The sequence below is a fragment of the Thermomyces dupontii genome, assembly GCF_041956625.1.
Source record: "Thermomyces dupontii strain NRRL 2155 unplaced genomic scaffold VTN31scaffold_2, whole genome shotgun sequence".
Classification (NCBI taxonomy): domain Eukaryota; kingdom Fungi; phylum Ascomycota; class Eurotiomycetes; order Eurotiales; family Trichocomaceae; genus Thermomyces; species Thermomyces dupontii.
Genome location: NW_027192308.1, coordinates 1440028 through 1460883, shown reverse-complemented (window position 1 = coordinate 1460883; position 20856 = coordinate 1440028). Strand labels below are relative to the sequence as shown.

The 20856-nt window shown below is 50.8% G+C and overlaps 8 protein-coding genes across 8 annotated transcripts; 5 read left to right on the top strand and 3 right to left on the bottom strand.

The window, feature by feature from the left end:
• Positions 1-434: 434 nt before the first annotated feature.
• On the bottom strand, positions 435-2547 carry VTN31DRAFT_2901 (uncharacterized protein; the record flags this gene model as incomplete). The annotated part of the gene is made up of 3 exons (XM_069403121.1): positions 435-2092; positions 2151-2351; positions 2424-2547. The coding sequence occupies 3 exons, from the start codon at positions 2545-2547 to the stop codon at positions 435-437; spliced, it is 1983 nt and encodes a 660-aa protein (XP_069262334.1).
• A 3163-nt stretch (positions 2548-5710) lies between these two features.
• On the top strand, positions 5711-8235 carry VTN31DRAFT_2900 (uncharacterized protein; the record flags this gene model as incomplete). Its single annotated transcript, XM_069403120.1, has 3 exons — positions 5711-5713; positions 5771-5953; positions 6016-8235. 3 exons carry the CDS (start codon positions 5711-5713, stop codon positions 8233-8235), a joined length of 2406 nt encoding a protein of 801 aa, XP_069262333.1.
• A 571-nt stretch (positions 8236-8806) lies between these two features.
• Positions 8807-9931, bottom strand: VTN31DRAFT_2899 (uncharacterized protein; the record flags this gene model as incomplete). The annotated part of the gene is made up of 3 exons (XM_069403117.1): positions 8807-9201; positions 9260-9755; positions 9812-9931. 3 exons carry the CDS (start codon positions 9929-9931, stop codon positions 8807-8809), a joined length of 1011 nt encoding a protein of 336 aa, XP_069262332.1.
• Positions 9932-10728: 797 nt separating this feature from the next.
• Positions 10729-12634, top strand: VTN31DRAFT_2898 (uncharacterized protein; the record flags this gene model as incomplete). Its single annotated transcript, XM_069403116.1, has 3 exons — positions 10729-11008; positions 11053-11909; positions 11969-12634. 3 exons carry the CDS (start codon positions 10729-10731, stop codon positions 12632-12634), a joined length of 1803 nt encoding a protein of 600 aa, XP_069262331.1.
• Positions 12635-13861: 1227 nt separating this feature from the next.
• On the top strand, positions 13862-14326 carry VTN31DRAFT_2897 (uncharacterized protein; the record flags this gene model as incomplete). The annotated part of the gene is made up of 2 exons (XM_069403115.1): positions 13862-14055; positions 14113-14326. The coding sequence occupies 2 exons, from the start codon at positions 13862-13864 to the stop codon at positions 14324-14326; spliced, it is 408 nt and encodes a 135-aa protein (XP_069262330.1).
• Positions 14327-14508: 182 nt separating this feature from the next.
• On the bottom strand, positions 14509-15810 carry VTN31DRAFT_2896 (uncharacterized protein; the record flags this gene model as incomplete). The annotated part of the gene is made up of 2 exons (XM_069403114.1): positions 14509-15325; positions 15407-15810. The coding sequence occupies 2 exons, from the start codon at positions 15808-15810 to the stop codon at positions 14509-14511; spliced, it is 1221 nt and encodes a 406-aa protein (XP_069262329.1).
• An 817-nt stretch (positions 15811-16627) lies between these two features.
• On the top strand, positions 16628-18114 carry VTN31DRAFT_2895 (uncharacterized protein; the record flags this gene model as incomplete). The annotated part of the gene is made up of 2 exons (XM_069403113.1): positions 16628-17626; positions 17698-18114. The coding sequence occupies 2 exons, from the start codon at positions 16628-16630 to the stop codon at positions 18112-18114; spliced, it is 1416 nt and encodes a 471-aa protein (XP_069262328.1).
• Positions 18115-18776: 662 nt separating this feature from the next.
• Positions 18777-20103, top strand: VTN31DRAFT_2894 (uncharacterized protein; the record flags this gene model as incomplete). The annotated part of the gene is made up of 2 exons (XM_069403112.1): positions 18777-19156; positions 19227-20103. 2 exons carry the CDS (start codon positions 18777-18779, stop codon positions 20101-20103), a joined length of 1257 nt encoding a protein of 418 aa, XP_069262327.1.
• Positions 20104-20856: the final 753 nt, after the last annotated feature.

Here is a 20856-nt window from a genome sequence, read left to right as displayed (position 1 = left end):
AGTCATCCTCGTTAAGTACATCTCCATTAACATACATTCATCGCTCTTCCATCAACGTTCCAATACGTTGCCCTCATTTCACTCTCCAACTCTTCTCGAATTCAAGCAGGGTATGGGGGATACGGGGGAAAAAAGGCGGGGAAAAAAAGGGGGGAACTGACAAAGTGCCCTCTCAGAGGACCACGAAACGAAGAAAAAACCACTGGCACCTATTATCGCTTGAAAAGCGGGTATAGAAAATGGTTGCGACAACGCACAGGGAAAAATATCTTCTCTCTCCACCGAAAACGCGCCACTGATGCATGCACCCTGCAGATATTACACAGTGCCGGGGAGATACAAGATCGAAACAAACCTGCAAAACTTGCAACAAGAAAGAAAAGAGAAGAAAAGTGTAAATGGAAACGAAATTTGCGAAAGTTTGGAGCGGCATCTCAGATGATGAGATACTTCCAACCATTTCGGCGCATTACATCCCGCCAATGGACGCTCTGCTTCTTCAGTTCCCTCATGGGAGTGCCAGTTTGAGGAGAAACCATTGGCTCCCGCTTCACTCCATCCGGCGACGATGACGATGACGACGACGACGAGGACGAGGACGACGGATGAGTGACGGGATCGTCGGACAGGCGCCAAACCTCTTGCAGTAGCCGAAACACTCGCCCAAAGCTGCCAATGTCTGCGGCATCACCCATGGAGACCATGCGCGCCTTGAGCATGCTTCGGAACGGACTTGTCGGGGTGGAGAATGCGCCGGTGATGAGGAGCGGCCAGACCAACGAGCGGTCATAGCCCGTCGGGCCGTCGGGGATGTAGGCCCAAGCTTCGCAGAACTTTCCGACCAGGTTGACCGTGCTTGGCTGGTTGCGATCGAACCCGGGGACGAGACTGCAGAGGTAGATTCGTGCGGCAAGGCGGAACAGTGCGGTAATGTTTGTCGTCAACTGGTCGGCTCGAATGGCGCCGTCGGCCGTGACGGGGTCGGCCACCGGTGGTTCCGTCGCTTGGGTGAACTCGAGCTGTTGCCCCAATGCCGCGACGTGTGAACAAACTGCCATGTCGTCCACGAGCCCCTCGGCGCGCAGAGCGTCGAGGCAGGAAATCTCCGAGATGAGATACATCACATGGTCGTCGCATCCCATCAGCTCGCGAAGGCCAGAGGAGGTCGCACTCAAATGCTTGTTGCGGTACAGGTGGGCGTAGTACGGCGATTTCCCCAACATTGTAGATCCCAGGATGTCGATCCACGACACGAGGGAGACGTTGAAAGGCGGCGGCGTGAAAGTCATGTAACCAAAGTCTAATTTGTTGATGAGACTCGTAGCGGCCATAAAGTGATCGTTCCATGCGATGTCGGGAAGGTAATCGTCAGGCCCACCGACGAAGCAGTGGTAGAAGATCATGGCGAGTGTGGCTTCCAGGATCATGTCATGCTTCGTGTCTTCGGACAGTGATTGGCACAAGTGCGAGACCGCCTCGTAGCGATGGCGCAGAATGTCGCGATCGATTTCATCCCCTTCAATCCCAACTGTGCTTTTGACGTGCAGCGCTGCGACGCTCAAGCAGCAATGCAAGTACGACTTGTTCGTCTCCAGCGATTGACGAACGGCCTGGGTACGCTCATAGCCTCGTTGGTGAACCTCCAGGATCGGAAACGTCAACCGGAGCACATTATCTATGAAGTGAGTCAACAACGGGCGATCGCAGTCTTCCACCTGGATATCCAGCTTCGAAAGCGAAAAAGAGCCGGCGCTGAGATTCTCGGTGTTGTGCTGCATGGGCATCGGCGCGAAGGCCGAAAGATCTGCCGTGCCATCATCCACGAAATATTGAGGGGGCAGCGTCGTGGGCAACTGGGGAGGTGCAAATGTACTGAAGGAAGAATACGTCGTGTCGACTCTTGTCGGAACATCGTTCACGAATAATTGCCGTTCGGTTTTGATGTCGACTTCGTACGTTGGGATTTCACCAGGGGGTTGTGCCAGGGCCGGGGCGGGAACACGCGACGCAAAGGGATCCAAGAATGGGCGATTAAAATCGTATTCAACGGCGCCGTAGGTTGAGGAGAGCGGGATGACTCTGTTCCGGTGATCTACTGGCGGTCAGGGAGACTAAATGAAACATTGAAACATTGATTGTCGTGTTTTTACCTGCAAGGGCCATGTTTCGCTCATTGATTTTGGTCTGCTTGATCTTGTTCTTAATGCGCTCCTTTTGTAGCTGTCGCTGCTCTGGGTTCGACCACCAGATCGGACGTCGATATTCGCATTTGACGCAGAGATTGATGCAGGCGGTGCATGCCGGGTGCTTTTCGTCGCATTTCTTCCGTCGCAGACGGCAAGTAAAACACCCTGGAGCACGCAATGGTCAAAATGACCCTCGTTCGCCATGCGCAATAATATTGCGTCTGGAGATGGACTTACCGGACCGGGATCTCTTGTGTAGACGGGGAGTCTCGACATTGTTTTTCTCTTCTCCAGCGGCACGCTTCTCACAAGACTTTGTCTTGCTGCTTGCGGCCGTGTCGGCTTTTCTTTGCGGGGGCATCATCCAGGAAACAAACGAACACCCAGTAAACAATAAACCAAAGAAAGAAGCCTCAGTCGCCGCCAAAAATGTATTCGCGTCGGATCGACCAAAAACACGAGGCGACGAAAGGAACGACACAAACCGGACGATGCTACGGAACAGCAATAAAGCTCAATGGCAAGGGCTGAGCCAGCAGCCGTTGCAATGGAGCGTCAAAACAAAAAAAAAAAAAACGAACGACAGAGTGACGGCCCAAGTCAAATGGACTCGAGCCAGCAGCAATCGCAATCGGTGATGATCAAACTTAATAAGTCCTACTGTGAAGAGCTCGATGATCGTAGCTGGTAGGTATTATTGACGAAGCATCGAAAAAATAGAAACACCAGCTTTGAAGTACTATGCACATCAGAGTTCGCCGAACAATCGGTGGAGACCCCTTGCTACTCCTTTTGTGCATGGCCATGGGAGACCTTGCTGCTGTCTGTCTTGTCATTCGGGAAGGTCTGTTCATTGAGCCGAGACTAAAAATCGGATAAACGCCCGAATGCTCCCTGCATGGGGTGGCCAGTCGAAAAAGCATGGGCCGCGCAGGGACTTTTGACTTGGGAGCCAGGATTGTTTCGTTTACGGATCTCCGATTAGAGTTAGCCAATATGCACGACTAGAATGAGGGGCAGCACGCACGGATCATGCTCCGTTAGCGCCAAGTAGCGGATTGTGCTTGAGTGATGAACTGACCGCCGCGCCTGGCGATTGGCCCAGGAAGAGATCACGGCATCTCTCGTCCTCAGAGAAGAGTAATGTATACATGTTCGCTATGTAACTCTATATCTCTGAATGACTCCGTGCTGGAACTCAGGACGGACGGTACTCGAATATTCTGCAACCTGCCGAAGGCACGGTTCATTTATTTCTATTCGGGACATCAGCGATTCTGTTCCTGTGCGTTGTACGGGAGCATACAGAATACAAACCCAAATCACAACTAGTTATGTTTTGTTGCTATCCACCATGCGTTCTGTACACGCACTTGGTACTGGTACTCGAGCGCGACAAGGATTGCAGGCACGAACCCATGTTCAGGACTTTGATAAATCGCATCGAGACCAGGACCAATGACATTGGGCACTGGGAACATCTGAGCGGCAAGTGATACTCGCGATTAGCGGTCATTTTCTGGGCGTCACAATCGACAAGCCTAAAGGGACAAGGGGAGGGAAAAAAAAAAAAAAAACACAAATCAAAAACTCCCAACGTTAAGCGGCCAAATGTAGATCTCTGCATTCCTATTGGATGGCGGGCATGGCGCCATCGGCAAAACGATCCTCCAATCAACCCGCAGTTCGGCCAAGTCCACTCCGCCCACTAGCGGCGGGAGACCCACCTCGGCGCTCTGAACCCCAACCGAGATTGACGGGAGTGGAGCCTCCTAGTCTGCATAAACTGTGGGGAAAAACCATGTGATAAGACCGTGATAAGATTCAGAGAGCTGCAGAAATGTCCCTTAATTAGCAACAATTTGGCCCTTTCTTTTGGACCAATGGGAGCAGCATGCATGGCTTTTTTCTCGTTGAAATGTTGTTAATTGCCCAAAAACAGATCTATTTGCTATTAATATCTCCTCTTATGGCCGACTTAACACCACAAAGGGCTCGAAAAGTTAACCGCCATTAATGTGTCCAATCTAGCCTAAAATCGATAAAATTAGCAAAGATTGATCGGGCAGCCAGTTGACCGCTTTGAGGTGGCACGTGAGTCGGATGGAAGTAGGTTTCGGTACGGCGAAGAGTCGGGACTCGGGGTACTTGCACGGAGTGTCGCTCTCAAAAGACTCCGAAGCCACAGGACGAAATTTTCCGAGCTGTGCGGAAGGTAAGTAAAGTACTGTACCTATCCGCGAGTACCATACGAGTAACCCGGTAGGAATTGAACTTATGGCGTGACGAGGCGGTCTCTCGGATTATGCCGAATGGGTTTCAGTGAATGGAATGCTGTACCCCCGTTGTGGTCAGCGTACAAGTACAATTCGACTGCTGCTAAGATCATGCCGTGAACTATCAAAGTATTGTTCCTCGAAGTATTGTTGAGTAAATCAGTCATTGAGATGGATGTACATAAACTCTGCGGAGAATGTTCATTTCCATTCTCATCGATTAGAACTGATCAAATATACTCTTTGCTAGTCCAGTCGAGCTGTTTGTCCAAAAGTACTTCTCTGTATCAATTCTTCAAAAGACAAAGTAGTAGGACTCCGTGCAGAGTTACATGATGATATCAAGGGCTCCGTCATACCCCGAGCTCTCCAAGCCTTCGACCGGAGATTTTTTGCTCGCGGGTGCCCGGAACGTCAACTCTTCAAGCCGTTCCGGCATCACTTGTTGGATGCCGATGTCAAAAATCTGATGGCGGGGGAGACAACACTGTTTGGATTCCTTGGTCAGTTTAGGGCATTGGACGATCTGATTAAGATTGCTATTTTTACCCATTTCTCACCGTTGAGGTTCAAATTCTGCATAATATTTCCTGAAATAATTATCCGTAAACTATGTAGCCTCACCTCACGATTCTCAACTCCAGGACAATGAGATGCGAGCATCGGATGAGCCTAACTGAGTATGGTAAAGCTCTCACATCTTAGTTTCTCCGTTTCATTTGCTGCTGGCCTCTCAGAATGTGATATTGTGATAAGATTGACGTCCCAGCAGTAGCGTCGTTTGTGACCAGCCACTCATAGCAAGCCCTAGCCAGAAATCTTGTCGACTTTGCTGCAGGACACCTCAAAAATGGCCAGCCGGCCCAACCAGCGGAGGGATCTGACCGCCCATCCGTCGCTCTTCGTCCTGGTTGGCCTGGAACTGCAACCTGAGCTCCATCCTGTGCGAAGCGACCTGTAATGTTCATCTGATCGTGGCCAACCGTCAATCATGTCCCGCACATCACGATGGAGGTGAGGATGCGGGCCGTTCCTCTCGGGGTGTGGATGTTTCCGAAGAAACCGATGTATGATATAAGAAACTTCCCCCCCCCTCCGGCGTAGTTACTAAGCCCATATATATGTTTGATTCGGGTCTGCTTGCAAGTTGAGATCTGTCATTGTGGCCCGAAAAGGGTCCATGGTTGGATTTGTATCGGATTGTGCTGGCTACCACCAAGAGGCCTTGCAGTCCAAACCCCGTAAACCATGGTCAGTAGCAGCTTTCCAGACTGGGACAAAAACAGATCGGCTCATGACAAGATTCAGGATATCTCAGCGGGGGCTTCCTCGCATTCCAGCCTGAAGGTGCTGCAGGCACCTTCGGAGACACCCATCTTTCGCAGAACGTCGGTCGCAAGACCACTATCAGAAGCGACCGAGTTTGATGACACGGACTTTGAGTCCAATTTCGATGAGGTAGAAGAGTCACCGGGGAAAAGCATGACATCGGTAAGTGACAATGCAAATCAACGTCACAAGGAAGGACGCCGGTTGACTGGAACGTGGGACAGATGGATTCAGCGAGCATCACGACAGCGTCGACACCAAGAGAGGTGCCGACACCAGACTCTGGAGGGCTCTCGAACTTCCAATTCCACATCGAGGAAGAATCTGTCAAAGGTCCACAAGGCCCACATCTCTTCCGGGCGTCGACGGGTTCGGACGACATGAAGACTTCTCTCGAGGTGGACTTCTTTCTCGCCAAAACCCCCACGCGGCCAGTGTTTGACACATCTCCTCCCGTACCATTGTCGGAGCCTGAGCGTATAGATACCACGGTACCCTGTGTCGCCCCGGAATCAGAATCTCCGAGTCAACGCACGTCAATCGATGCAGCCGTATCTGGTCTGAGCGCCGCTGAAGTCAGGAGCTGGACTCCGCAGCAGGTTGTTCGCTGGATGCAGGATGCTGGATTCGACGACACCGTCGTGGAGAAATTCTTCATCAACGACATCTCCGGAGAGATCCTTCTTGATCTGCAGGCAGACGACTTGAAGGAGCTGGACATCCATTCGTTTGGGAAACGACATCGTCTCATGAGCATGATCCAGCGTCTGCGCGACAGCGTGGCGTCTGGAAGCGAAGGCCCTGCGACTAACCAACCAGTCGCTACCGATTCGTCGCCCAGACAATCGCATCCAGGGAGCCACACCTTGTCGCCAGACATTGAGAATGAGAAGACAAGAGCAAATGGTGACCGGCATTCTCCGCACAAGTCGACGCGGCTCGAGAACCTCGCCCCCGGTGACTCGGTTTCAATCGTGGCCATTGAGCAGGTCCTGCCGAAACCTCACAGATGTTCCAAAGGGGAGGCTTGCCCTAAGTGGCAAAAGCAGCAGCGCAAAATCGCACGCTCCACCAAGGATCTCCCTCCCGGTGCAAAAACAGTCTACGCCAATGAGACATCCAAGGCGACGGCGACGAAGACCGCGAAGCTGTCAACCTGCCAGGAGCCGATGCCAACGCCCTCGGTTGCTGCATCATCCGATGCACTGGGTCCGGAAACTCCGCATTTCCGTCTCTCAGAGGAGAAGCTGAGCGAGGTGTCCACAAGAGATCCGCAGGAGAGTGTCCGCCAGTTTCTCAACTTCCAACACTTGAGCAGACTCCAGCCTGTGGAAGATGCGACAATCCCGCCAAAAGAAAAAGGAAACTCGCCGGCCAGTGACTCTCCAGCGTCGACCAAGACATCGCAGTCCCTGACGGAGAACCTCAAACAACTGCCAAAACTGACCATCCCGAACACGCAACCATCAGGCGGAGTGGGCAGCCCTTCCACTCAATCCGCGCTACGAACAATCACGCCATCCGTCTATCGACGGAGAGCCAACCTTGGTGCAGCAAAGGCCCCATCGCCCGCAGTGCAAGATAGTATTCCTATCAACCTGGGCTTCGCATATACCCAGGACATGTCCCCCGCAGATGCCTTCAAGTCGCCGTCCGACTTTTACCGCAACCACGACTTTTATCGACAGCAGACACCGTTATCTGAGGTCGATGTCCCGGTGACGGCCATCCCAAACGACCCCGTCGGTCGGGGAATTTCGCAATCGGTGCCCCCGAATATGACCTACGGAGGGGAGCACCGCCCCACGGTTCACCAGACCGTCCGCCCAGCCTCAACCAAGCCCGAGGGTCACTGGCGGCGGCCGTCCACCAACGCATGCGTTCCGACCCTTCAAAGCGTCAATGAAGCTGTCGACCCCATCGACACCCCCGCAGACCTGACCAAGACCTCGCGAAACTCTCCTCGCATGCCCGACCAAATCTCCCACAGCGGATGGATGAAGAAGCGCAAGACCACCCGTTTCCTGCGACACGAATGGGAAGAGCACCTCTTCACGCTCCGGGGCACTCGCCTGAACATGTACGACGACGAGGAAGATGCTCGCCGCGACTCCAAGGCCCTCGAATCCATCGATGTCGACGACTACGCCGTGGCCTGCTCATCGCTGGCGTCGAGCTCGAAGCTGACCGCGGCGTTCAAGAAGACCGTGCTCAAGCGCAACAATAACCCATCCGACGAGACTGCCTTTGCCTTCTCCTTGATTCCGGCACCGAATGGCACCTTTGACCGCAAGACCTTCTTCACTAATCAAAAGGCGCATCATTTCGCAGTCAAGACGCGCGACGAGCGGATTGACTGGATGCGTGAGCTCATGCTTGCCAAGGCGCTCAAGCGTGGCAAGGACTGCGGTGATCTCATCAATGTGAATGGACAAATGCTGTGATAGTATCCACCGAGGGACATCACAGTTCAGTCTGCATGATGCATGTACTGAGGGTTTTTTTTTTTTTTTCCGGATTTATTGCCTACGATCTGACGACGCATGTAACTTTGATACCCCGAGGTTCTCACGTTTATTTCTTTTTTTTTTTTTTTTTTTTCTTTCATTCTCTCGTTTTCGAGAGCAATTTCTCTTTGTTTTTATCGTTCATGACCCCTCATGACTGTAAATCATATCATTCTACTGGAGGCAATCTCTGACTTATGCGTTCTTTTGCTGAATGTTCGACACGTCTACGATAAATCTAGGTAGCGCAAGCGAATGTGAAGGTTATGACTGCAGTCAACCACTCGGATATTTTGGCACGTAGGATGAAGAATCCTTGAAAACCAGGCGACGAGGTCGAGACATTCCATGGTGACGGGTTGCGATGGATGCCGCTTTCTTTAGCTCACTCATCCACAGCCGACAGTAGCAAGGAGCAATACTTTGATCAATGACCCTTGAACTCACTTAAATGTCTAACCAAGGCTCGTTCGCCAACGCAACCCAGCATGACAAGAGAGCCAGAAAACTACCCAACCATACGAACGACAATCGACAACCATCCATCACCATAAGCCGCACAGCGAGCTACTTCCTCAATCGGAGCCGACATCGGCAAGACAGACCCATGTAACACCGGCTTCGCAAGAACAGGGGTTCGCTTGCTGGGGAAGAGGTTTGGGAGCAAAGAGTGGAGAGCTGTACCGACTGTTTGGGGTTGCTGTGGCCCGCTGGCTATCGACGAACGCGAGGATGTCTGATTATTCGATATGGACGGGGGAATTGGCGATTGGAGAACTCTGAGCGACAGCTTTCCTGTCTCCGGGGACAGAGGCAAGAACACCCGAACAGGAACATTGCGAAAGGGCTGGTGTGGCGGAGGAAGTAGAAGGGATGAAATGCGTTGGAAGGATTGCAAGTCATCTGGATGTCGTTAGATTTGACCTGGTGGGTGGGTGTGAATGGACCATTCCAGACGCACGATTCTGAATGGCTTTCCACAGGCCGGCAGAGTCCTCTTTGGAGAGGCTCATGATGCCTTTTGCATCGCGCACCCGAAGCGAGTCAGCCTCCTTGACACTATTGATGAATGCGTCATGCATAACAAGGCCCTCCGCATCGAGTCGGACGAGGTCCTCGTCCGGCCAGTTCGTGAAGTGCAGGGTCAACCGCCAGGGGAGGGGCTCTTTGCCAGTTGAGGAATCCTCGTCGTCATCTTCTGGCTGTGACAGATTTCGTCCTGCCAGTGAGATGGATTGCGACTGGTGGACATCTGATGAGCTAGAAGTGGAAGCAGGATCCGCCCCAGCGTACAAATCGTACAGCAACCCCAGGGGGTAATGCCACTTCAAAGGCACGCCTTCAAAAGAAAACCAGCCAGACTGCGGTTCGCAATCGGGGTGAATCAGATATGATGAGAAAAAGGCATGAAGCCGAGGAAGAAGGAATGGGAGATAGGAAATGCGCGGATACGAGATCTGGATCTCAGTGATCAGCAAGCGCCGACATTCGTCGAGGTCGAGAAGTCAAGTACCAAGTACGGATCAGATTGGTCATATGTCCGGCACTCAGATGGGTCAAGGACGATTTCCAAAGGAATCCTTCCTTCCCAAACCCGCTGCTGGATTTGGGCCGGAGTTGTATGACTGCTCATGCTGGACGAGTACTACTGTTGTGTTGGTGTATCCCGTTCATCTTCAAACGCTTGCATGGTTAGTGTCTGTAGGAACACGACGAAGCTGCATTATACTATCGGCTTGCTAAAAGAACAAAATCTATATCTCGGGTGGATTCACTTACTGCTTACTCGCAGCCTTGATCGACGCGTACACCGTAGGTACTAGATAGACCGTGATACGAGTTGATCAAATACAAGATCGTAGTACTACTCTCAAGATGTGGACACGGAGAGAGTACTCATCATGAGGCCGTAAATTTGTCAGTTAGAATGAATCAATCATCAATAGCCTCGTTGTATTTTCCCAGCATGACTCTATCATCTTGGTTCATGGTTATGATCGGGATGGAGTGTGAAGGTTGGTCCGGCCTGATCATCAGAGTAAGTTAGTCACGTGGAGATATGATAACATAAGAGGACAATGCGGGTTCCGAGTCACGTGAAGATAGGTGCCTATCAATTATCGATGCTCCCTAAAAATCCCTCATTTTGCAGTGACGACATCCAAATCTTTCACTGAGAATTTGCCCTAAGAGACAGTCTTCGGGCTTTGAAGGACATCTCAGATTACTCTCTGCTTCCGAGTTTGACTCTATGCGCTTGATGTCACTCGATAGATTAGGTGATTACGATTTTACGCCGGTCGAGACCGAGTCCTAGTGCTTCTTCGACGAATGTGAATGCAACCTTCCAAGGCAATCGGTCAATTTTGGTCCTGATCGTTCATTTTTGTGAATGCTAATGAACTTGATGACCATTTTATTTCCGAGTGGATGCGGGACAAGATAGCATTTGCACTCAAGATGACAACAGAAGTGAAATCCTTGCCGTACCATGAGCCTGACATCAGGACTATTCTCATCCAATCTGGCTTGATATTGGCACTCAATGTCGTCAACTCCGCTCTCGACAGCATTATATACTGCGGTCTTGTGGGACAGTTGTTGATAGGAATCGCCTGGGGTGTCCCTGGCGCTAATTGGCTCAACCGAGATGTCCAAGCTGTCATTCAGCAATTCGGCTTTTTGGGACTCATTTTGATGGTGTACGAAGGTGAGTTGGTTCCCGACAGCTCGGGCAACAACTCACCGTGTCAGGTGGTTTGTCAACTTCGATTTCCCATTTAAAAGCAAATGCCGTTTCCTGCACTCTGGTCGCCGTTACTGGCATTTGCATTCCGATTGGCCTATCTTTCGTGCTGCCGGCCATAATCGATGCGAGTCCCCTGCAAGCATTCGCAGCTGGCGCAGCGCTCTGCTCCACTAGCCTGGGAACCACCTTTACGATCCTATCGACAACGGGTCTAACAAAGACCAGATTGGGCGTGGTACTTTCAGGTGCGGCGATGATGGACGATGTTGTCGGCCTAGTGATGGTCCAGGTGATTTCAAACCTGGGCGATGATGGTTCAACCTCACTCAATGTTGGTACAGTGATTAGACCTGTTTTTGTCTCAATTGGGTTCGCTATTGGGATAATTGTCATATGTTGGGCTGGGATCAGGCCCGTGGTACATAGACTTCCTGCCGGTTCTCTTCGGTCATATCGGGCTTGGAACTCATCTAATGTGGTGGTTCTTCTTCATTTGTGCATTCTCGTTGGCCTAGTAACCGGCGCTACGTTTGCGGGAACGTCCAACCTGTTCGCCGCTTATCTTGCCGGGGCGCTGGTTAGTTGGTTTGATGACACTGTCAGTGCAAATCACAAGCGAGAATCTGAAAGCACCGGTGTTTGTTCGGACCAGACTGGTATACAGGACAAGCAAAAGGAGGAGCGTCCGGTATTGTCTCACGATGAGGCACACCATAACGGTCAGTCACACGGCATAGAAGGTGCAAAATCAGGACGTTCGCAAACCGAGCCACTGATTGATTGGAATACTCCCACGGGTGCTGTGGTTTACGAGCGATTCCTTAAGCAGCCGGTAAATAGGATCCTGAAGCCAATGTTTTTTGTACGCAAGCCACATCTGGGCATCGCATCAGCGACGAGGCAGATACTAATTGCCAGCAGGCCTCTATCGGCTTTTCCATTCCTATAGTAGATATGTTTCGTGGGGAAATCGTCTGGCGGGGTCTCATTTATTCCATCTTGATGATGGTGGGCAAAATGGTCACGGGCCTCTGGCTGATCCAACTTCCGCTCGGCGCCAAAGCCAAGAAGCTCGCGTGTTGTGGGACGCATTGGATGAGGACCGGCGAGCAACAGATAGAGAAATCCCGCATTGGTCCAGACCCGTTGAACGATGAAGATCGGCAAGAATCTGAAGCCCGATCTAGACCTTCGGGTAGTTCGAGTAGTTCGAGGATCGCTGCAGCCAGTTCTCGATTTGATTCTGAGGGCAGGGTTCTAGATCCAGACGCAAGAAGCAGACTCGGAGAACTCCTGCCGAGGCGGTTCCAGCCTTTGTATGCCGCGTCGATTGTCGGCTTGGCTATGGTGGCGCGCGGAGAAATCGGATTTTTGATCGCTTCGCTGGCGTTCAGCAACGGGGTTCTCAAGCTACCGAACGTCAATGCCGAGGGGGACCTGTATCTCATCGTCATCTGGGCCATTACTCTCTGCACAGTGGTTGGGCCTATCAGCGTGGGAATCGTAGTGAAGAGACTCAGATTCTTGCAGTTGCAGCGACAAGATGCAGAAGAAGGCCTAGACCCGTTGGGTATCTGGGGGAAATAAAAATGGATCGGAGATAGAGAACGAGCTGCCTCCCCGACTCAAACACCATCGCCAGCACGTGGATCAGTGCGCCAGACAGGCTTATGGGATGGGACATGCACCGAGTCAATTGTGCGACCCGACGGAGGTTCAGAGTACCCAGAGGATGATTGGATTTTGTCACGCCCTCACAAAATGAGCGGATTGAATGGAGAACTGATTCTGGCCCTGCTTCATAGGGCTGGCCAGGCAGGGATCATCGCGTTCCTGCAGCCGAATGCAAACCTCTCCAGATTGCCCAGAGCACCGTATACTATTAGATATTCGAGTCATTTCGCCGACTCTCTCGCCGAACTCTCTTCTTTGTTGGTCAGCCAGCAATTGCCCACTAGAATACACAGCACTCTACACCGCTTTTAATGCGATCTCAAGATCCCCGAATTTGAGCAGGGGATCAATCAGGCTGTGCTTGCCAAGTGGACAAGGCAATTATGGGGTTGGCACACAGCAGCTGAGAGTGACGCGGTCATTGGAGCGCCTGGAGCGATATGCAAGAGAAGCCTGCGCGAAAAAAATGTCGATCGCGTCCCGCATCACCTGAAACCATCGCGATGAGCCAGGGAACGTTTCCATTACCAAGTGGCTCCGGAATTCTCAACAGCCAAAGCGTTGGGGTTCTGGAACAGAACGACCGCAAGCGCATCGGAGAAAGCCTAGATCAATTCTCGAGTCCATTGGATTGCCTAACAGGAGGTTTTTGGCGCAACTTTGAGGAGGGCAGGATTTACTTCTGAATCTCTGCAGCTCTCAAACATAGGTATGTTGGTTACACAGAATCCGCAGGATTTGGAAATCCGTAGATGCTCAGATAGACTAGTAATTGACTGAGAAATGAATGAGATCGGAGCCCTCGTTGACTGACAGCTTGCTCACTTCCGTCATACGGGGATTAGCGACCGTGCCTGGCACTGATTGCTGGCGTTATGCGGAAGAATAGCAGACCAACGGTCACGTCGAGCCCGCCGATGACTTTCTGGACCCTTTTTCTGAAGACCTCGAGATCCCCAATGGCTCTCTCTGGTACATGAGTGTCCGACAGGGGACGTTTGCGCTTAACCAGCTAGACTAAGCCTTCCCCAGGCCGTTCAGGGCAACAAGGGCGAGGCGAGAACAGAAGAGGCGGAGTACCAACCTCGGGATGTCGAAAGTGCCTCACTACGTCCTTGCTTCATACTGTGATTTCGCCCCATGGACAACTCATTGCAAAAGCTCCCAGCATGTATAAGATGTTCGAAAACATGCCGCCCAGGCATTCTCGTCCCTCCTTTAGAATATTTAAGAGAAGGTAAAATTCCCCGTTCAGTACTTTCTGTAAAACATTTCAGCTCTCATAGTCCACTTGATATTATGGCTGAACGAAATACTGCCAATACTGAACACAAGTATGCCGTCCCTGATTCCGGACTGCCGTGTCGTTCACTCTGACTTATCAAATTCAGTTCTTCCCATCGGGGACTGAAGACAGAGGCTGGACGGCTCAGTCCGTCTACGTTGGCTAATGTCCCTGATTCCACAAAAGACTTTGCAATCCAACGATATCTCAAAACTCCAGCCACCGATGAACAGACGATCTACATGGCAGACCGCCAGGAGCGGGAAGCGTCGCTGAAGAAGTTGATATCTCAAGTGAACGATTCTCTTGTAAAGAAGTGAAGGTACATGGGTGACCAAGAGATGTGGCCAGTGTCGGAGACTGACAAGGCAGCATAGGCAAGGAACATTTGATGAACGGGGAAGAACGCACAAAGTGTTTCAAAGTTATGATGTCAAGTGCCAAGCGCTGGAACAACTAAATACACAGAATATGAGGAGTCTATGAGCAGTTAGTCTAGTGTTTAATGATTCCAGAAGTCAATGAGTTGTGCCGCCAAATCCTCGTACTGAACACTTGGAAGCTCATGTCCTGTAGGGTAGGTCTTAAACTTTGCGTTTCCTTCCAATGCCACGGCAGCGTCATGCATGAGATCCTTCCTATGGATGATGGTGTCCTTCTCGCCGAGCACAATCAACACTTTCCCGGATTTCAGGCCCCTGACTTTTTCCATGAGCTTGCGCTGAGTGAGGAGTCGCCCGAGTCGCTTCCACGTTTGCAGCTCGCTTCGTCGTCCAATTGGGCCATGGCGTAGACTGCTAACGAAAGCCGAAAGAAAGCCAGTGTGGTGCTCAACTTGCCACTGAACAACATCCGCCTGAGAAAGAGTGGGATACTGTCGAGACAGCACTGGCGTTGTGGCGGATGAGATTTCGTTCGAGAGAGCATCCCCAACCCCAACGCCCTCTTCCTTTGGCTTCTTCGGATCGTCCTTTGGTTTGACGAGTGGCCCGGCCCGCAGCCGTGACTTGACAAGCGGCGTCACGAGGCAATCAGGAAGCCACCCTGCACCCAAAACTCGGGAAGATAGACTCATGTGAGAATCGCGAATGAGCCCAGACGGTGCAATCAAAATCAATGACGAAATTAGATCCGGAAAGTACGAAGCAAATCCGACAGCAATTCCTCCACCAAGAGAATAACCAATCAGCGAAAACCCCCCTGAGGAGGATCCTGTCCAGGACACTGGGGACGAAGCCAACGCCAGCAGGATTTGCGTAGCAAACAGACGGTTGTCTTGAGGCACATCGACCGGAGTGTCTGACAGACCGCGGCCGAATCTTTATTGCCACCGATGTTAGTGATCTATTCCCACACTTTGTAGGTCGTACCCTACAACCATGCAAGAAATGAACACATACAGATCGAAAAGCATAACGCGATAGCCTTTATCTGCTAGAGTATGAGCTAGCCCTCCAACTGCCAAGCACGGTGTCGTGATGCCATGCACAAACAGAACTTTGGGGCCATCTTCAGGGCCCCATTCATACACCCTGATACTGCCATACGGAGTCTGCACATCCCTCGCACCGGGGAACAAATCCAATGGCAAGGCATGTTTCCTGCGCTCATCCTCTGACAAAGCTTCAAGGAGCTTTCGTGGCGATGGAATCACTTGGCCTTGCCGTGTCGACTTCACATGCAGCAAAGAACCGAGAGCAATCCCTCCTAAAACCGAGATCCCGGTCACAAGAAGAGGGCCTCTTGACTCCGAGTTCGTGGCATTACTGGTCAGGAATCTCGCTACCTGACCGAGCCATGCCATCTTGAAATCAGAAAGGCGGTGAACCTGGGCGCTAGCAAAACCTGGTGCAACAATGCTGTCGCCGAATGATCGTCTGTTGTTCTTCTGGAAAGAAAGCGAACAATACGGAGTTTAGCTGAGCGGCGAATTTGTCAAATTGTTCCCATTGGACGTTGGGTCAACCTAGCCTAGGTTATGCCGAATTAGGAAGCGGATCTTACTTAAGCCTCAAGGAATAATCACGTGCCGCTGATTGCCCTAGGTTAGAACTCTAGAAACCCCGATGAGTTGCCGCATTTCCTCTTCCTGGACCTGTGAGCCATCGAAATTGAAATTTGAGCCCTCAATCTTAGCGTACAAAGAGACGACTCGATCATCAAGTTTTGACTACTAGGTAACTAGCAGTTAAGTGGGGAGCACTTACTGTACTCTACTAGATACTCTAATAACCCTAATGGCACTTACTCGACATGGGGAGCGTCTTTGTCCCATCATTTTGGTAAGCCCATATCGATGGGGAGACATCCTCTCCACATGAGAGAAGAACAATAGCAGGAACCCCAGAAACGACAATAGGACTTCGAAAAAGAATAATAGCAAGGCCTCTTGGCATCACAAAAATAGTACAGTAGCTTTGAATTTGTTCTTGTCAGGTCTCAGAGATCATGCTTCCTGCTTCCAATGTCAAATAGATGCCCAGTAACCACCCTCGCAAGGCGCTTGAGCTTCAAGTTCGTTTCATAGCCAAAGACAGTGACGTGACAAATCTCCATATTATCTGCTACACTTTGTGTTCTCCGACGTGGTGATCGAGTCTACCATCCACACTTACGTTCCAATGTCGATCAGAGCAGCCTTTCATTTCATGACTCTTCTTTTCGCGACATTGATGGCCTATCCAAACTATAAGAGAGCTGATTGCACGGCCACAAACAAGGTGGCACAGTACTATGCTGATATGGAAAAGATTGGGAAAAAAGCTTGCGAAAAGTACCTCGGCGAAGTCACGAAAACCAAGGTGGTCACCAACGTGCCAACTGAAACTTTGCTCAAAACGGTGGTTGAGACGCATGCAAAAGATAAGCCTGTCACAGTCACAAAACTTAAGACAGTTGTGGAGACAAGTACATCCACCGTCCCTGCACCCACGTCCAACGTTTTTGCGCCCTCTCCGTCGACTGTCACCATTACAGTCTTCAACACGGCAGCGACTTATGGAATGAACACAAACAATCCCACACTCTCCAAGTCTACTGTGATTGCTGGCAATTCGTCAACAACTAAAACTCTATCGACAACGGTGTTTATTGGTGTTAATTCGACTACGACCACAACGATCACTTCTACCGTGCCCATAGGGTGCATGGAATCTCAAGACATTCAAGGCGCTTCTGACTCACGGACTTCCATGTCCATGCAATCTATCATGCCAACATCATCTGTTCCTGTTTGGACTTCTAGATCATCCTGCGCTGTGGGGATGTCAAGCTGGGCGACCTCCGGTCCGAAAGCGCAAAATTCAATCGAGCCATATTCGATCTCCTGGTTCCCAGAATCATTCAAAACATCCTACTTTCCCACGTGGCAAAGTCTGAATTTCGAATCCTTCAGTACTCCGCATGTCTTTCCGGACCCCTCAGTCATAGTGCCCAGGGATCGGACGATGGATGATGTGGATAACGAAACATACGACGAAGAGCTGTCAGCGTTTCTCATGCTTTTCGCTCGAGATAAAGATTGGAAGCAAGCAGCAATCGATGCCTGCCGTTGTTTGGGATGGCCGAGCGGCACGGAAACCTCGATGGTCTACACAACAGTCAAGGGGGCACCAAAAACGGCAAGTAACAGCTCCATGTATCCGTTCCTCGGCTGGTGAGACTCTGGGCTAACAAGTTCTGCTACTTCCAGAAAATCAAGACGATAGTTCACACCAAGACTGAAACTCGCCCGAAGACTGAAACAGAAAGACACACCACCACGAAGAAGGTCACAAAATATGAGACCTCCAATCGTCTGACTTCGACCGAGGCCACAAGCAAGAATCTGGTCACGGTAACCGTGATCGAGTCCGCTTCTACCCCGATTCTCTTCCCAGAACCGACAAAGGATCAATCACAAGCGCTGATGAAAGCTCCCTTCGGAGAGCTCATTACTGCCGGAATCAGCACAGCCACGGTTACCTCGACAGTGACGATGGTATCGAGCATCCTCGTAGTAGAGAGCGTGCTCAACATCGTCGTGGCAATGGGTCCATGCACAAAGCAAATTCAGTGGCAAATGCCCCCGAATGTCAAAGGAGTGAAAGTATCAACTGCATGGTACTGATGATATTCGAGCTTCTGTGTTCCATATTGTCCATTGCAACTGATGTGTCCATTTCAATTATACTGATCTAGTAAGTTATCTAACCGTGCTTATGGGCGGTGGTGGCTATTCTTGTTCGTACATGTTTTGAGACCAGGGTTCGTTGCTGGACTGACTTCATCAGCCTTCTGTATGCTCAGCCATATCCAGCCAGGTTCGGCGTGATTTCAATCTTCAAAGCCATTACTGCATTGATGCTGTTCTCGCTCTTTCGTACCTCAACACTCTGGAAGTTACTACTACAGTACTACTAGTAGTTACTACTCCTACTTCTTTTTAACTGCTAGTACCTAGCCTATCAACGAATGGCAAATTATGAAATCGATCATTAGCCGGAGCTTGCTGCGTGAGGGGGGTTCCGCGCAAGACGGTACAGAGATGTTGAGACGTGACTGTGATGGTTCGATGGCATTGTCCAGTGTAGCACTCGTAAATTACCGTTATTATACAGTAATGATCTTTGACAAATGCCAAGACAACAGTTCTCCACCATCGATTGGTCTTCATGCGGACGATACAGAGCCCTACTACTCGTACCTTGGGCTAGTATCTTCACTTGAACAGAACGCTCACAACACCAGAGGCTCACTCAAATCTACTACCAGCTTCCTGGTCATTGCTCAATGTTCGAGAGCATTTGCACGTTCCCGCTCAATGCGGATCTGTTCGCACAGGCGATCCATCCAGAGGAGCCCATCGTTTCCGTTGGACTTTCTTCAGGACATGTGCAGACGATTCGTCTTCCATCTTTGTCCACCGGCGCAGACGACGATGAGGACAGCGAGGATTTGGAGGGTACTTCTCACCTCTCAAACACGAGTGGCATTGGTCACATAGACACGGTTTGGTCCACGCGAAGACACAAAGGTAGCTGTCGGTGCTTAGCTTTTGGCATTGATGGCGACAAGCTCTACTCTGCTGGCACCGATGGAATTGTCAAAATGGCCAAAACGGAGACGGGAAAGGTCGAGAATAAAATTGCCGTCCCACGGACAAAGTCAGAGTGAGTCTACTTGAGTGTATATTGTCTCCCTTGCCATGTTTCTCACTCTTTTTTTTTTGGTGGGTCCCAGATCAAACTCTTTAGACATCGATTCGCCATGTTACCTACATGCGCTATCTCCTCAAACTCTTATCCTTGCGACCGACTCGGGAGCTCTTTACACATACGATCTTCGCATTCCGTATTCGAAGGTTTCCGCTCGTCCTGAAAACACATATCATCCGCATGATGACTACGTGTCGTCCCTCACACCCCTTCCACCCTCCGCAGCGAGTACGTCCGGGTTCAGCAAACAATGGGTCACTACGGGAGGGACTACGCTGGCGGTGACCGACTTGCGAAAAGGCATCATTGCTCGCAGTGAAGATCAGGAAGAGGAATTGATCAGTTCGACTTACATGGGTGGCCTGCCATCTTCTGGTACTAGTGTGGGTGAGAAAATCATTGTCGGCTGCGGTTCTGGCGTTGTTACGCTCTGGGAAAAGGGGGTATGGGATGACCAAGACGAGCGTATCTACGTCTCCCGAGGACCGGGAGGCGGCGAGTCATTGGAATCTATGGCCGTGGTCCCAGATGACCTAGGTGTGGGCAAGGTCGTAGCCGTCGGCCAGTCCGATGGTCTTGTCTCACTCGTTCGAATTGGCCCAAACAAAGTCGTGACCCGCGTGAGGCATGACGAGGTAGAAGGGGTCGTCGCGATCGGCTTTGACGTCGAAGGTCGCATGGTCAGCGGAGGTGGACAAACTGTCAAAGTATGGCACCCTACTGACGAAGTCAACGGGAAACGCGGCAATTCCATGATGTACGGCAGCAGCGACGACAGTGATGACGACGATGATAGCGATGAAGACAAAGAAACCCGCAGGAAGCGAAAGAAGCGGAAGCGTGGCAAAGGCAAAGATCGCAGTGGAGGACAGCATGTTATTGCTCTAGAGGGCATAGACTGACACCCATCACCGCGGATCCGTCACATTCCATGGCATCATTCAAGCTGGCATTGGCGTTGTGTCTCGAGTTTTGTGTCAATAGCATCATTTGGCATGGCACGGTGTTGGTCGGTGTCCTGACAAGGTTCAGTCGTGTTTACTGTGACTTCGATCCGGATGCACATCGAGCTGAGTGGCTCCATACTTCTAAAATCATTGAGGAGCACCGTATTGTCGATGGCTCAATTCAATGTATGAAGTCAACTGGCATTCTTTGATGTCTGTGCATTTGGTGACTTTCCGTCGTCTCAAATTTTCCATATCGACAGCTACCTTTTGGTACTTACTCCGTAGCCCGTACAGTCAACTACACAGAGTCCAGTGACGACAGTTCTTCAATTTTTGTCCAACTTGAGTGAGAGTTCCATTGCCACAAGGCACAACGTAACCTAGGTCGTAATCTCGCCGACAGGTGCCGTAACAATACGGGGAGTTTTCAAATTTTACCGCGAATCAGGTTCAGCAAAGCACAAAAGGTCAATCAATAAAGCAATTCTTATTGGTTCGCTTTGCACATCGAGTAAGGTACTTTAACCCAAGTTGGTAGATAAAGTATGAGTAAGTATATATTTACGTTGGTAACGAACTGTATTTCCGTATTTCACATAGTTAACTAACTAGAGATTGTCAGCGAGGCAGCGGGGAACTGACCATTTCGTCAAAATCTAACCTTCGCTCAGGCGCTGCGCCTGTATTCAAAATTTTTCGCAGACA